Consider the following 16,808-nt stretch of genomic DNA (forward strand, 5'->3'; position numbering starts at 1 on the left):
TCAAAAAGAAAACTAATTATCCTAATCCTTTTTTTCTCCTTTATATTTAGTGTGCACAGAATACTATGGCCTAATCTTGGTCCATAACTAACCAAATTTGCAAAGAGGTTCCAAAATAATTGTTAAATTTTTTTCCAAAGTGTGTTCACTAGTAAAAAATGAACCAACAACTTGTTTGAACTATAACCACTTAGCTTGGGGTTTCAACCCTTCCACACATAAGGGCAAAGGTGATAAGAGAGCTATCAAAGAAAATCTTATGGTGAAAGACCACTATTGAGATTCAAGCTCAGAGTCTTACCTTAGTTGAATAAGGTTAAGTCATATTGACTTAACCATGGTCAAAACTAGGTTACTCTTTGGTGTATGTGTGTTGTACTTGAGGTGACCTTACTATGTGGAAGATGAGGGGATGAATGGGGAGCATGTTTGCTAACCTTTGTGCGCCTGAGCTTTTGTCCATCTCTTTCTCTCTGAATTGTAATATGGTATCAGAGCATGCTCGGTCTGAGGCTCCGTCAAAACATAGTCCCTGTTGCAAGCTACCACATTCTCATGATGATGGCGATGTCGATGAAGCCTTTGTGCGTGCAGACACCTTGAAAGCGGCAGTCTTTCCCTGTGGTTAATGCACTCTCTTCGACTTCTGGTTTGCTCTATTTTGAGCTGTGATACAGCACTGTTTGTACAACGCAGCAGTAAAATGAAATGTGCTCACGAGTATCATCAGCCCTCCTCTTGCATCTTGGGAGAATGATGACGACGATGCTGCTATGAACACTCCATCACATGCAAGTAGCTTGTGTCTTGCTCCAGTGGCATGCCAAGCTTGAGAAAATAAGCAATCTGAACGATTGAAGGAAGCACAGCTTAGGAATCAAAAGCACAGGCTCACATTAAGCTCGAGGTTTGCTCTACTGAGTGATACATAGAGCTAGAATTAATTCACAAAGCAAATAGATCTACGTAGAGCTAGAAAGTTGTCTCCAATTAGCTTGGACGTCTTCAATAATGCAAAATAACATTGCTATTTGGGGATTGTGAGAGTTCAATGCTGCAGGTGCCTTTAGTAGCAATGCACCTAAAGAGGCATCTTACATGTGTTGTGAGGATTGTCATTTGTGCCATCGAAAATAGAGGGCTGCAAATTGCTTTGTATTTTTGAAGATGGTAAATATGGTTGGGAAGACGTGGGTAATGGTGGCAAAGTTCATTGAAATGTTGGCTGTTTTGTGGCACTTGTGTCCTATTATATCTTGATGCTGTCATGTCCCCTTTGCCGTTACCATTGCCTGGGATCTTCATTTTTAGCTTTTCTGAAATGACAAACACAGCAGGGAGCAGGACTTGGCAACTTAAAGCAGAGGTAACTTGAGGTAGCACTCTAAATTGCAGAAGCATCACACTTTTGCTACACAAATAGATGACAACTTCACGGTTTATTTAGTTGCACTTGTAAAGAGGTGCTAGGGCATAGATACAGAAATGTGGAAAGTGTGACAAACAGTGGACTCAAGATATAGAATGCTTACTGGAGCCTCAAACCTTTGTGGTCAAGGACCTTGGATGAGGTGAGCTAAGAGCGGTCTCAGAGACTTAGGGAACAGCTCCGAGAGTGTCATACTCATGGCGGATGTGGTGCTTGTCTTGTTTTGCTATCCAAATATGACTTGAAGACCACTAAGATTGAAGAGTTCACCATTAATTCCTGCCTCATCTTGCTCTGCTCCATCGATGGGTGCTTTGTGACTACTATAGAGGGCCTAGGCAATACATAGAAAGGCTTCCATGTAGTGCAAGAAAGAATTATAGGGTTTCATGGCTCTCAATGTGGCTATTGCACACCTGGAATATACATGTCCATGTATGCTTGGCTGAACAGTGCACTGTCTGACACTTCGAATACGGATACTTGCAAACCCTTGCACACAATCCCAAGCTTGTTAGTGGAGATGGTCCAATCTTCCATAGTAGGTAATATCTGCAGGTGCACTGGCTATAGACCCATTGTTGATGCATGTAAAAGCTTTTCTAGAAACAATTTCTGTAGGTCATGTTTACCTTGTACATCAGGTCTCTCAACAATCAATTGAAGGAATACTGAGTATCTATTTCCTGCATGTATTGGATCTTATGCAATCATCATATCAAATTGGAATGCAAAGTTGTTGATGCATTGTAACTGTAGTTGAATGGGAATAGAAGCACATGTATTGGTTGAGAATGCAATAGTGGTCATTGCTGCAGTTTTATAGTAAAAATTGGTTGCAGTACAGGTCACTGAAGTATATTGCATGCTAGCATTTTAAGAAATTGACTGGTTTTGCAAAGTTGAAGACTTTGAAATGGCAAACATAGGAGATAAGGATTTATTATCACTTAGATAGTTGGCGAGAAGCTAGACTACAACAATTTTGTTCTACGAAAATTCAGGATGTCTTATAATTTCTTAATTGGAAGAGGCTATTGGGACCTAATTACAGGTCTTGAAGATGAGCCCAAGCTACTAGAGGATAGACCTCCAAAACATAGGATTAGTTAAAGGCACATAGGACTTGGTTGGAAAAGGCCAGCAAGGTCTTGCATTGGTTGTCATTATGTATGTCAGACATAAAAGCTATGCAAATTGCAAATTGTACTTTCCCAAAAGCTACTTGGGACTTATTGATGAAGAATTATGGGCATGTCACTCATGCGAGAAAGACATAATTGAAGCAAAAATTCAGCCACATATCCAGGAATGGAAGGTCTATTGAAGACTATGTCAGTGAGATTAGAGCCATTGTAGAACAACTAGGCTCAATTGGAGTTAAAGTTGAGGATGATGATTTGGTGGCTACTACCTCTCCATGGACTTGGATAGGAATATAAACAGTTTGACACTTCCATTTCAGTGCGTTAGGAGTAGCCTGACTTTGATGAGCTTGTGGCACTTCTATTGCATGAAGAAGTGAAACTTGGACTCAACTCAAGTTCCAGTGGGTCTAAAAACAACAGGGACAACGTCTTCTACTCAAATCAAAGGGGTAGAGGTGGAAGAGGAAGATCAAATTTTAGAGGAAGAGGTACTGAAAATGCATATGCAGCCCGTGGATAGCAAGCTACTGGATGGAAAAATAGGCAGCCTTAAGCAAATAGAGGTGCCTCAAATGCTCGTGGAAGAGGAGGTTATTTAACTTAGAGAAAGAGGCACTTGGTAGCAGCCTCAAATGAGTCATGGATAGCAAGCAAATGCAAATAAGGATTGTCATTATTGTGACAAATACAGGCATGTAGCTAAGGATTTCTACAAGAAGCAGAATGATCAGAAAGCAAGAGGGAGGCAACATGGTAATTATGCTTCTTGTAGTGGTATGTAGGAGGATGACAGGTTGTTTGCTATGCAACATTTGAAGAAAGGGTTGCCTGCACAAGGCAAAGCAGATGATGTATGGTATATAGACTTAGGGGCATCTAACCACATGACTACTCGTGGAGAGTGGTTTGACACATTGGTAGAAGGTGCTCATGGATATGTTTGCATAGGGGATGATATGCAACATGAAATTATACATACAGGTACTGTTCCCTTGATGATGCATGGTGACAGGAAAAAGAGTCTCTATGATGTGTTACATGTATCCTCCATAACCAAAAACTGGCTTTCTGTGGGACAAATGATTGAACAGAATCTACAAGTTAGATTCAATAGAGATGGATGCTATATTGAAGAGTATGGTCAAGGATGCAAACTCATTACCAAAGGCAAAAGAAGTGGTAGGATGTTTACATTGGATACAAAAATTCCAACATTGAATGCTGCTATGTATTCACATGACAATGCTGCAATAAGGGACATTGAGACATAAAAGGATTGGTCATGTAAATGTTCAAAAAGTGAAGAATATGTAGCATAAGTAAGTTGTAATTGGACTCCCTAAATTCAAGCATGTGGAATTGGGACATGTATGTCAGTCATGTCAATTTGGGAAGCAATCAAGGCTTCCATTTATGAGGCATGTAAGCACTACTACTAGACCATTACATCTTGTACTTTCTGATGTATGGGGACCTTCATAGAATGCCCCTCTTGGGGGATCACGTTACTATGTGTCATTCATAGATGACTATAGGAGGTACACATGGTTGCATGTGTTGAAGCACAAGAGTGATGCCATGGATGCTTTTCATGATTTCAAAAGACATGTGGAGAAAGAATTGGCTTGCTACATTTTATGCTTGAGATCTGATAGTGGTGGAGAATATGTTTCTATAGAACTTTGTTCACTTCTTGGCAGCCCATGGGATTAAAAGGCAATTGACATGCAGGTACATACCACAACAAAATGATATGGCTGAAAGGAAAAACATGGTGATCATGGAATCGGCTAGAGCCATTTTGAATGAGAAGAGCCTACCAAATGCATATTGGGCAGAGGCTGTAATGACTGTAGTGTATGCCATGAATCGTACACCAAAAGCAGGTATACATGAGGTGGCTCCTCATGAGAGGCTTTATGGGATAAAGTTGAACATTAGCCATCTTAATGTCTTTGGATGCTTGGCATATGTACATGTTCCAGATGAAAAGAGGAAGAAGCTTGATCCAAAGGAAGAAAAGGCCATCTTTATTGGGTATGCATGAGATAGGAAAGCATACAAATGCTACAATCCTTTAACTCATGAGACATTAATCTCAAGAGATATAGTATTTGATGAACTGAAATCATGGCATGACAAGAAGATCACTTTGATGAATGATGATGATGTTTGTCAGGAGACTTATGTACATGTAGGTAGAAATGAAAGTGCAACAATTTCTCGGCCTTCTAAAGATGCTATTACATTAGTTAGTCCTTGGACATGTAGATTGAGGACTTCAACATCTTTATCCACTGACACAGGTATGTTAGTGAGGGGGAGAAATGTGGATAAAGGCAAAGGCAAACTTGATGAAGTTATAGGGCCGCTCACTTGTGGTTATGATTCGCTTGGCAGCACTGACAGCTTGGATAGTGAGTTTGGTATTCCATCAGTTGTGACTCCTGGTGTGAGACATAGATACGTATCACCTCATGAGAGAGGAGAGTCTCATACTGCACCTCGATTGAGGAGATCAGAAAGAGTCAGGAAGCCTGTGGATAGGCTTACATAGAGTGGCTACACAGTGAGGCACTATGCATATATGGCAAAAGTCACTAGCTTCAAGAAACCCACAAAGTTTTCTGAAGCTAAATTGGATGATCATTGGTGTAAGGAAATGGATGAGGAATATTTAGCATTGACTGAAAATGACACTTGGGATTTCATTGATTTTCCTGAAGGCAAAATGTCTATTGGCTGCAAATGGATATACAAGGTGAAGTGCAAATCAGATGGCACATTGGAAAGATACAAGGCAAGACTTGTGGCAAAAGGGTATGCACAATAATATGGTCTTGTTTATGAGGAGACATTCAGCCCTATTGCTAAAATGAAAACTGTGAGGACAATGATTTCATTGGCAGTATCTAAAGGATGGAGTATGTATTAGATGGATGTGAAGAATGCTTTTCTCAATGGTGATTTGGTTGGGAAGTATATATAGATAAGCCTGAGGGCTATGTACATCCAAATTTTCCTATACATGTGTGTAGATTGAAGAAAGCATTATATGGGTTGAAGCAAGCACCTAGAGCTTGGAATGCTAAGATAAGTGCATGCTTTCAAAAACTTGGTTTCACTATGGGCAAGGCTGATCATAGCCTATTTACAAAGAAAACAAAGGCCGGTTATGTGATATTAGTAATCTATGTGGACGACTTGATCATTACAGGTGATGATGTCACAGGAATTGGAGAGATCAAGGAAATGTTACATGCTGAATTTCAGTTCAAAGATTTGGGTGAATTGAAGTATTTCCTTGGGATTGAGGCTTTCTTTAAACCTCATGGTACTTGGTTGTTGCAAAAGCAGTATGCACAAGATATGTTAACCAAGTACGGTATGTTGGATTGCAAGTCTTTGAGCACTCCATTAGAGAAAAATGTTAAGCTACTTGCAGATGTTGGACATGAGATTGAGAATGTCACTATGTATAGACAAATGGTGGGTAGCTTGATTTACCTTACTATTACTAGACCGGATCTTAGCTATTCAGTTGGACTGATTAGCCAATTCATGCAGAAGCCTATGAAGCCGCAGTTGGATGTAGTGAGGAGGATCTTGAGATATGTGAAGGCTACATTAGATTATAGTCTATTCTATGAGTATGGTAAGCCTCTGGAGCTTACAGGATATAGAGATGCTGACTGGGCAGGAAGTGCCTATGAGAGGAGATCTATTAGTGGGTATGCATTTTCCCTTAGTAGGAGTATGGTCAGTTAGAGTAGTAAGAAGCAACCTACATTTGCACTTTCTAGTATAGAGGTGCTGTATTAGCTGTATGTGAGGCAGCATGGCTCATGAAGCTTCTTGATGATTTCGGCATGTAGGAATTTAGGTCTCTCACACTCTATTGTGACAACGTGAGTAGTGTGCTCCTAGCCAGTAATCCTGTCTATCATGCTAGGACTAAGCACATTGATGTACACTATTACTTTATCAAAGAAAAGGTGATTGCATGTGACATTGATTTAGTCCATGTGAGGACAGAAGACTAAGTTGTAGATATCTTTACCAAGTCATTGGGTAAAGATAAGTTTGTGCATTTCAGAGAGCTACTTGGAGTGAAGTACCCCACTTGAGCTTGAGGGGGAGTGTTGAGATTCAAACTCATAGTCTTACCTTAGTTGAATAAGGTTAAGTCATACTGACTTAACCATGGTCAGAACTACGTTATTGTTTGGTGTATGTGTGTTGTACTTGAGTTGACCTTACTGTGTGGAAGATCAGGGGATGAATAGGGAGCATGTCTGCGACACTTTGTGCCTGAGCTTTTGCCAAATCTCTTTCTCTTTGAATTGTAATAACCACCACAAAAAAAATTGTCTGTACTACCCTTTAATTATCATTCAAAATGAAAAGGGCTTAAGTAGTTTTAGGTTTCGACTACCAAAGTACCCTTCAAAGTGTAACTTTAGGGTACCCTTTAAAATTTTGAGGGCTAGTATGTACCAAAAACTTAATCAAGGGTTGTAACTTGGACCTTCTTAGTCTTTATGCAATCACTTTAGAAGACCAATCTTATCATGCATACTCTTCAAAGCATATTGTTTGATTGGGATTGAGTAGCCAAATGTGTGATGGGTGCTAAAAGAACACAACTTGAGAGCTAGTGAATAAACAAAAAAGTAATATGCTATGAATATTGCTTAGATAATGAATCCATGATCTTCGAATGTCACATTATTGTGTGACTTAGTGTATAATTACCTTTAAACAACCCCAAATTTTTCTTTGATACTTACACATAATATGTTAACAATTAACTAGAACCCCCTCTTATTGTGAGGTATATGGTGATCTTGGGGGGTCACTCATGAATACATGTGTATATCAGGCGGGTTCAAAATAAGAGATTTGTAAAATATCATTTTATACATTTTTCACATACAGAAGGGTGTCATATAAATGGGTTATTTTATAAATTAAATTAAACAAGTTATATTTTATTCAAGGAAAATTCACAGATAAGATATTGATAAATAGGCCTTGAACACACATGATATAGAGAATATACATATAGTGAATGGTTGAAAAGAATCAAGCGTACCATATCTCAAGCTAAAGGTTACCTTAAAAAAATCCCAAAATTGTGTTTGTTATTTGCACATAATCTATTTTTAGGTAAAAACCCCAAAATTGTGGTTCCTAACTACTCATAATCTATTTTAATAGTCAAGTAAAATCCCCTCTTAATGCTATATATATATTGATTGAAAAAAATCACATGTATAAAAGGGTAAAATAACTAATAAAGTGAATACACGAAAAAAACATAATACATCCCACCTCATTGAGTGACAATTTTACCAAAAGAAGCAACGTCTTTAGCTATGAAAGTTATGAACTTAATGTGAGTCAAATAATCAAGCCATATAAATCTCTTTATATTCTAGGTTGAGTAAAACCTTAAAAGAGTACATTCTTGAGCATCACTCTACTGGCTCTTCATTGTCACTCTTTTATAAACCTTTCATTTATAACTAGAGCTACTTGATTAGAAATGTCAAAATGTCCCAAAGTTTTTGAAAGCTCGATATGATATATAATACATATGCATATTGGTTAGTAAAAAAATATTTATATAATCCACTTTGATAAAAGTAGACATATAAGTATACTATACATAGTAACATTAAAACTAAGACGGATAATCTTAAGCAAGACATGTCATGTGCGAGGTACAAAATTTTGGAGGCAATGGGAAGCATAAGAGGAGGAGGAGGAGGAGGCGGAGTATGAATACGAATACCGAGGATGTGGGCGGCGATGTCGCGGTAGCGGATGGAGCGCTTGCCCTCGTGGGCCTCGAGGTGCTCCATGACGCGGGAGAGGAGCAGGCAGGCGTAGCAGGAGAGGAGGCCGCCCGCCGTTAGCGCCACCAGCCCCCACGCCCACCCCAGCCCCGCCATCGCAAACGGCAAGCTCAGCAGCGGCGGCCCCGCCGTCGCCGTCGTCAGATGGTAGCCCGCATGCACCCACGTCCCTGCATGAAATTACATTACTATCCATTACTTACTTACATCATTCTTACCCTCCCTCACCTCTCTCACTAGCCCAAGCAACCCACGTCCCTCCATGAAATTACATCGCCATCCATTACTTACTTACATCATTCTTACCCTCCCTAGCCCGCATGCACCCTCGTCCCTGCATGAAATTACATTACTTACTTACATCACCCTTTAATGTACCAACTTATTTTTCATCCTCCATCCTCACCCTCCCTCATGACCCACACATCAAGCTCCCTTACTTCTTCATGCCACCATACTTGAGATTAGCCCCAAATTATTGCAAATCTAATACTCGAAAACTTTAACCTACTTGCCTTTGGATTCCAGCACAAGTAGTGTTCCTGGTTGCTCCTTGGAAATCCCCTTTCCTTCCCCTCCTTCCATAGCAATTTGTTGATGATGCTCCGACCAATTAATCCCCCCACTATTGGTAGGCATCCTTTCTACTATCCTGTATTCAAAACTTGTAGTTGATATTTATACTATAGAAGGAGGAGAGATCTAGTTCAAAAGTCCTTACTTATAACGTGCTTGAATAATTGTGATCCTTGAGGATCAAATATGTCAAGTTTTTTTTTCAAAACATGCCTCTAATGTGTGAGCTACCTTTTTGAAATGTTGTTTTTTGTGAAAAGATATTTGTGTAATGATACTTAAAAGAAAAGTTTGAAAAGTTGGAATGATTTTGACTTATCTAGTTTATTTGGAAAAAGACACTTGAATATAGGAGACATCCATTATTTGAAAAGTTAAACATGGCCCCTCCACATGCTACTCACCCCCATAGCCCCTCCGCATGCTACTCGCCCCCATAATGAGTTAATAATTAAAAGAAGATATCACCAACTTTTTCACACAATCAAAACATATACGGTCATATCTCAAGGATGACCTTACCACATTATCATCCATGGATTCGGTTGCTCTTTTTTTAAAAAAAAATTGAAAGTAGAGGGACTAGTATGTCAAATTATTATTTATTATGGTTACTTTCAAGATATGTAGCCTCTTTAGACATCAGTTTACAAGTTGCCACAAGAATATTTGATTATCTTTTCTTCCTTTAGGTGTTCTTATCTTTGCTAACAAGTACAAGAATGCATAATTAAAATATGATGAATAGTGAAAAGACTTTTCTTAAAATGAGCCATATTCTCTAAAGGGAATAATTTTAACCACTAAAAGAAGTATTATCAAAATGAACAAGTTTCTACATGCTTTCTATAAAGGCCTTTTAGAACGTTCATGCTTTCTATTTCGAATAAAGGAAAAATTCTAGAATAACCTAAGTCCTTATTCTTGAGCTTATCTTGTTTGAATAGAAATGATCAAGTCTATGCATATATCCCTTTCATATAATTGACTACTACTTAGTTTTGACACGTATTCAATGGGTTCTTTTCATCATTCAACTAGATTGTTGTTCAATATTTTCTCTTTTATGTTTTGCCTAAATTTTATGTATGATTATTTAGACCATTATTTACATTATTACTACTATTGTTGTGCCCATGGCCATATCATAAATTATAAACTCCTTATGTTGAGCTCATGTGTTATATTTATATATTTATGAATGACCCTAATCACAGATCCTCTGCATTTCCCATGCCATTTGCTTGGTTGCCTAGACAAATTGAAGTAGCTTTTTAGAAAATTATTGAACAATGTCAGAGTATTCAACTCTTGTGAAAAAGAAATTCTTTGGTGACCCACTATCATTATCATCGAATATAACATCATAGGCATTTGTGCATTCCATACCATAGTTCAATAATTTCATTCTCCTTGTTTTCTTTTTACCCTTGGATCTTGAGCCTTTGGGCTATCCACTTGTATATATTAGCACATTGCTTAGATTCATGAGAAAATGGTATTTCCATCAAATTAATTAATTTGATCCATTTAGGGTGTTTGGATCAAGCTTATAACTTTGCATGTGTAGATTTAAAAATTCACATACACAACATTGCACATCACTCTGTATACAAAAGATAAATATGCAACCACCTTTTGGTGTACCAATTGGGTGAGACAATGAGTAATAAGTCACTTATAGTTTTCTACCTAATGGAAACTCAAGTTTCATTGTAAGATATATAAGGGTAGCACAAGAGTTCATCATATAATTTTCATATTTTAAGAAAATATATAGAATTAAAATTAGAAGATAGCTTCTTTAAATAAATATTAGAAAAAACCCATGAGTTCATGAAGAAATGGGGACATTCAATCTAGGAAGATATGTTAGTCTAAGGGGTTTATGAATGCATATTGATGGTATAATGTACATAGGCATTCTAAATCTTGAACTCCCATAGAAAAGTTCACTTGTTGTGATCTCAATAAATAATGATGAATATCTTTGAGGGTCCAAAACCATTATCTCATGCAAATCTTTAAATGTTAACTAAAAAGTATGTGTAATTTTTCAAACAACCATTTTGGACTTGATTTCATTGAAGCTAGTTAGATAGTGTACTTTATTTTGATATTTTCTTTTAAAGTTTTAGATCTTCATAATATTTTTTACTTTCTTTAATTACATGGTTATTTTTATTTTTGAACCCTATTACACCAATTTATTAAATTATCTGTTTGGCAAGACATGATCCTAGCCAATTTAACATGGACTAGGTGGAATGTAAGGACTTTGATGTTTTCTTTTGGCCCTCTATATGTGAAATATTACACATCTTTATACATAACTTGTAATTACTAATGGGTGTGAAATATCCTCAATGGTATATGAGATCTTCTTAAGTAGCTTAATATTGACCCGTTAACGTACACTATTGAGATGCATATTATATGATTGCTTTATTGGATCATGTCACAATAGCCTAATATTTTATACACAAGAAATTGCAAGAAAACTAGTAAGAAAGAGTGAATATGAAAAAAGAAAGAGAGAGAGAGGGTACGATACAAATATTGGATACAATTTGCCCCTTTGTGTTGAAAGGGCTCTCTTCATTGCATGCACTAGTGATTTGAGTTATATTTTGCCCAAAAATAGTCCTTATTACAAAAATATAGCAAGATTTTTGCTTTCTTAATTGCACTAAGGTCTTTGAACCTTTTTGTATCAAATAAGTAATCTAACTTTACGCCTAAATACATTTCTAGTGATAATAATATTATGCCTTGAAAATAATAATTGGAAGATAATGTAGGCAATGTTGTTTTAAAAAACCAATTGACATGCCTCTAATAAATCAATAAATTTGACAACATCAATAAAAAAAATTAAATAAGCCAAATCAGTTGATGTTTAGCCTAGTACTGTAGACATATCCTCACTTACCTCTACATATCAATTGAATCTAAAAATAAATAAATGAGTTTGAGAATCATTATAAATAAATTAGTTTCAACAATACTAAAAATATAAATGATTAAACATGGGTTGTTATTAGAGGGTACTCTAAAGGCACCTGACTAACTATAAAGGCATTCAACTAATGACATACCCCAACGTATAGAGAAGAACTCTATAGCTAAAAAATGGCTTATTCAGACTAATAAAAACACCTCACATAAGCTAATAAATATGCCTCACATAGGTTGATCAATATGCCTCACATGGGCCAATAAGTACATTTCATATAGGCTAATAAATGCCTCATGGTGACATACTCCTAAGGTGGACATTAGGAGAGATTTGGACTCAAGTTTGAGCCTTCTACTTTTAGAGAGAGAAAGTCTCTTAACCAATAAAGGGAGAGACTATTATGGTGAACATAGGGTTTTCCAAAATTGAAGTCTTTTATCTTATTGTTAAAAATTATTAAAATAAATATGTTAAATGTATTTTTGAGAAAAACAATTCATGGAGCATAAAAAAGAGAGGTATTGATGCAATTCAAGACACTAAATAAAAATATTTCTTGTCAATCTTACATAATTTTGTAGTCTCTCATAATTGTTTTCTTGAGATTCTTGAATAATACATAGAAATGCTTTCCCTTCATTATAGTATCTCTATGTTTTTTGCAAAAATATTAAACAATCTTACAAAGTGCATTTCCTCCCTCCATTTTATGTAAGCTCTTCTATTCTCTCTTTTCATTCAACAACTTGTTTTTCTTCATCTTCTCTTTCAATGGAAGCTTCATGTCCCTAGTGTCCATCCTCTTCTATTAGAGAAATCACAATGTACTACAATTTTGATCCTAACAAGCAAAGGTGGATTCCTAACCCCCATCTGATCTATTGCTACTTGGGTTATGTTGTAGACAAAGAAGAGGAGAATAAATGAAATGAATTCATTGATACTTACAATGGGTGAGTGAAATATTTGAAGCTCAAAGGTGCAAGAAGGAAAATCAAGGGGGTGCTTCTATAAGATATGTATATGCACTCAAAACTACACTTACAAAATTGGCCCATTGATATGCCACACCATAGATCAAACTATAAGTTCAAGATACATCGGCAAAGTTTATACTAGATTATGCATTTTTGAAATTTGCTAATGTTTGTCTATGTTTTGTAGATATATATCCTTCAAACCTCAAAGATTGGCAATATATGGAAAGCACATTTAGAATCTTTGATGTATTTCACGATTCTATTAGTGAGCATTTGTACAAAGTTACATTAAATAGGTCATCAGTCGATGATGTAAAAAAAAAGGTCAAACTGTACAATGGACCATCAAGCATGATAGGATATGGATCTCCTTAAGTCTTATCCACTCTCTAGATTTAGATTAAAGATTTAAATAGATATTCAAAGATATCCATGACCTAATGTAGCAAGTCAATAGGTGAATATCACAATATTCATGCCATTACATGTCTTTGTGGTCTTATTTTATGATGAGAAAGTTAAGAAGACATCATCAATGTTTATATGCAAATCAAAGAAATGCATGGACTTTTAGAAGGCCAAACTTGGGATATGAAATAACTATATGGACTACATCCAAAGTGCAACAAAAATCCATTGAAATAATTGCATCACAAAATTTTATTTTGACTTTCTACTATTACAAGAGATGACATTGCATGGATGGAAAGATTGCAACAATTTATTGAGGCTTACAAGATTACATTGATAATCCTATAATGAAATTAGAGGTTTGGCTAGAGAATAAGCTCTTAACAATGCTTAAGGTAAGGGAAAATGTCTCTTTATGTTAAGTGCAAATGGACCAAGCAAAGAAGAACCTAAATATCAATCATACATATCTATTTAAGTGCAATGGTTGTAAGGCAAACAAAATATATAATCCAAAAATATGTTAGATTAACTAAGATACATATGCTTTTTGAAATTAATAATGTTACGTTTGGTAACCTTGATGTGCAAGTGCTTTAGATAAAAGAAAGAAATAGTTCATGTAGAGATATTCTCACAAAACAAGTTTTTCTTCAATCAAATGCTAACTAAAATAAATATAGATGCGACCTTTGTAAAAACGATGAAAAGTAATAAACATAATTTGAATTTCATTAGAAACATGATTTTGTAATTTGATTACAAAGATGTATTTTATATACAATAGGAAAATTTATGATTTAAATACAAAATTTTACAGCTACCACTCATGTGATTGGGCTCATCTACAGTCTTTACATTCTCTTTGTCTCCAAACTCAATGCATCCAAACTCTTGGAGTCATCTATGATATCATATAGACAATCTAAATCTGTAGCATTTGGATGAACAATGTGGGTACAGACCCTCTAACATATCTGGGTGGTGATTGTGAGGAAGGCACATAACTAAGTCGTATCAAAGTATTTCTCTACAATGCACAATCGATGATATTTTCCACTATTTCAGCTCTAAACATAAGATGGTCATCATCTGTATACTTTGCAATACGATTTTCCTGCATAAAATCATACAAAATGAGGCTAAGTATTAAGTGTCTAACATTTATACTAGGCCAATAATAAAAACATTAACTTACATTGCTTGTCTATAGCTTGAGTAGATGCTCTACGAGGAGTAGTTTGGCATTGTAGCAAATTGTCAAATTGTAGATGTGGCAGCCACCCTACTCTGGCACTTTGCAATTGATAATTTTGATGTTATTTGACATTCTGTTGTCACAAATATCATCCTCAAAGCCCTTGATAAGTTACAGATCTATTTTGGTACATAGAAACAATGTTAGTCTCATCTCTCTTAGGATCTCTCTCTCCCCCCTCCTTCTCATAGGCTTAAGGAACATATTGCTTCACACTATCATAATATAATTCTATTGAATTGGCAAGAAAGTATAATATCAAGATCCAGTGAGATATTGCACAAGATTTGGATTGCAGTACTTATACCAAGGGCATTGGTCTAGAAGTGATGTTTTCTCTCCTATTAGCATTGCGGATAAGAGAGAGTTTAATATGAACGCATTCTCTTATTGATCAAATGGAAAATTTACAAGAACTAAAAAACAAAAGCAAATTTAAAAAAAGTGTCAAGCCATCTACTTATAATGAGAAACATATAAAAATTTCACAATATTAAAATTTAAGCATATTGAAGGCCAACATTCACATTACAAGATCACTGACCTCCCTATGAAGGCATGCAAGTACTAAAATACCTCTTCATTGAAGTGAAAATAACTTAGTTGGCTATTGGTATGGCCTTCTTAGAGGTAGCATCACATCAAGATGTGGGCCTACTATTTCTGGGGCCTCGTGGTTCTCCTTTTGCATTCTATTGTGCCTCTCCCAAAGATTCTTCCTCTTCATCTCATGTAACTCATGTTATTCTTTGCTTGTATTTTGTGCATTTAACCTTATATTGTGAGAATGGGATTGTCCATCTATCACATCTATCACCTTCACCTTCCTAATCTTTTTAAGGGGAAGAATATCCAAAGCCCCCTTCATTTTCCTATTAGTTATCTCCACTAAACTCAACATTTCATATCTAGACCTCAAAATCAAGGGATGTGAAGTCCTTTGTCATAACCATCACCCTACATGGATGTGCAACCAAAATGTATGCATCTTAGAAAAGCCCAACCATGAAGTCTTCTCGAGCCTCATGTACAATCTAAGGTCGAAGAATGCCAGTGAAACTCTAGATTGTTTTGCTCACGTATCTCTTTGACCACCCTAGTGTGAATGGTAACTTTAGGATGGCTACCTCAGCATGCTTTATGATTCTCTTTACCTCCTTTAGGACAGAGCTACACCACATAATAGTGTTTCCACTAAGCTCTAGCTTGCAAACTAGGTGTACTCTTTCCAAATGTCAATCCCTTTTATGCAATGTGAGGGTCTCTCATCAACTCTTGTTTGGCAGTTTACTTTATCCAAGCCATCTCTATGAAAAAGTAGAAGATAAACCATACAATAACTCTAAATAGTAGAAAATTTGAAAAATAAAAAAAAGGGATAAAAGAGGTAGGACTCACACAATGTGAGGGGTTGTGCAAAATCTCGAGGCATTGCCTTAGATAATATCAATTTTGGGGGCTAGGGGCCTAGGGAAGCACACTGCAAGGTGGCGTATTGTTGTATGGCCATTTAAGCCCATCCTTCACATTATGTCATTCTTGGTCCTACAAAATGCGAGGGTGGGATCTCAGAGCCCCCCCTTCATGTTGTGTATGTCCTAGGTCCTACAAAATGTGAGGTTGGGATCTCAGAGCTCCTCCCTTCATGTTGTGTATGCTCTAGGTCCTACAAAATGTGAGGGTGGAATTTGTGAGATTTTGAATCCCCCTCTCCCCCTCCCCCTCCCCCTTCCCCTTGTATTGGGCTAGCCTAAGATTACACAACATGAGGGTGGGGGTCTCGAGATTTTGCCACAACCTCCTCTCTCATTATGATGGTCCAAGTCTCACACAACAAAGGATGGGACATTCAGATTTTGCATCCCCCCCCCCCCCCCCCCCAATATGTTGTGGCAGGGTGGTCCAAGACTTGTACAATGCGAGGATGGGATCTCAAGATATTTATTGTCTTCCCCTTGCATTGTGCTGATCTAGGTTCTGTAGGACATGAGGGTGAGTCCTTAAGATTTTGCATTGGTGTCAAGGAATTTATCTATATGGTCAAAAATTTTCAAGACTCAAGTAAGAAGAGTTTGTAGTAGAAAGAATAGGAAATCTATAGAAGTTGAAGGTAAGAAGCAATAGAAATCTAAGAGACAAATAAAACCTAGCTATAGAATATATTTCTTTCCATTGTAGTACATTCC

General features: G+C 36.6%; 1 protein-coding gene across 2 annotated transcripts in view; it reads right to left on the minus strand.

The window, feature by feature from the left end:
* Nucleotides 1–9,167, minus strand: part of LOC148034710 (GABA transporter 1-like) — a 28,834-nt gene extending 19,667 nt beyond the window's left edge. Inside the window, exons 1-2 of one of the 2 annotated variants that reach the window (XM_087679675.1) lie at nucleotides 8,950–9,166; nucleotides 8,375–8,608 (exon numbers count right to left, since the gene is read on the minus strand). In XM_087679675.1, the coding sequence (XP_087535801.1) occupies nucleotides 8,375–8,534 (160 nt within the window). In that variant the 5' untranslated portion in view covers nucleotides 8,535–8,608; nucleotides 8,950–9,166. Of the gene's footprint in view, nucleotides 1–8,374; nucleotides 8,609–8,949 lie in introns of both variants that reach the window. The other variant, XM_087679674.1, reaches the window with a different exon arrangement.
* Between the last annotated feature and the right edge of the window lie 7,641 nt (nucleotides 9,168–16,808).

The sequence above is a fragment of the Lygodium microphyllum genome, chromosome 6, assembly GCF_053477565.2.
Source record: "Lygodium microphyllum isolate KBCC chromosome 6, Lygodium_microphyllum_v1.1.10, whole genome shotgun sequence".
Taxonomy (NCBI): domain Eukaryota; kingdom Viridiplantae; phylum Streptophyta; class Polypodiopsida; order Schizaeales; family Lygodiaceae; genus Lygodium; species Lygodium microphyllum.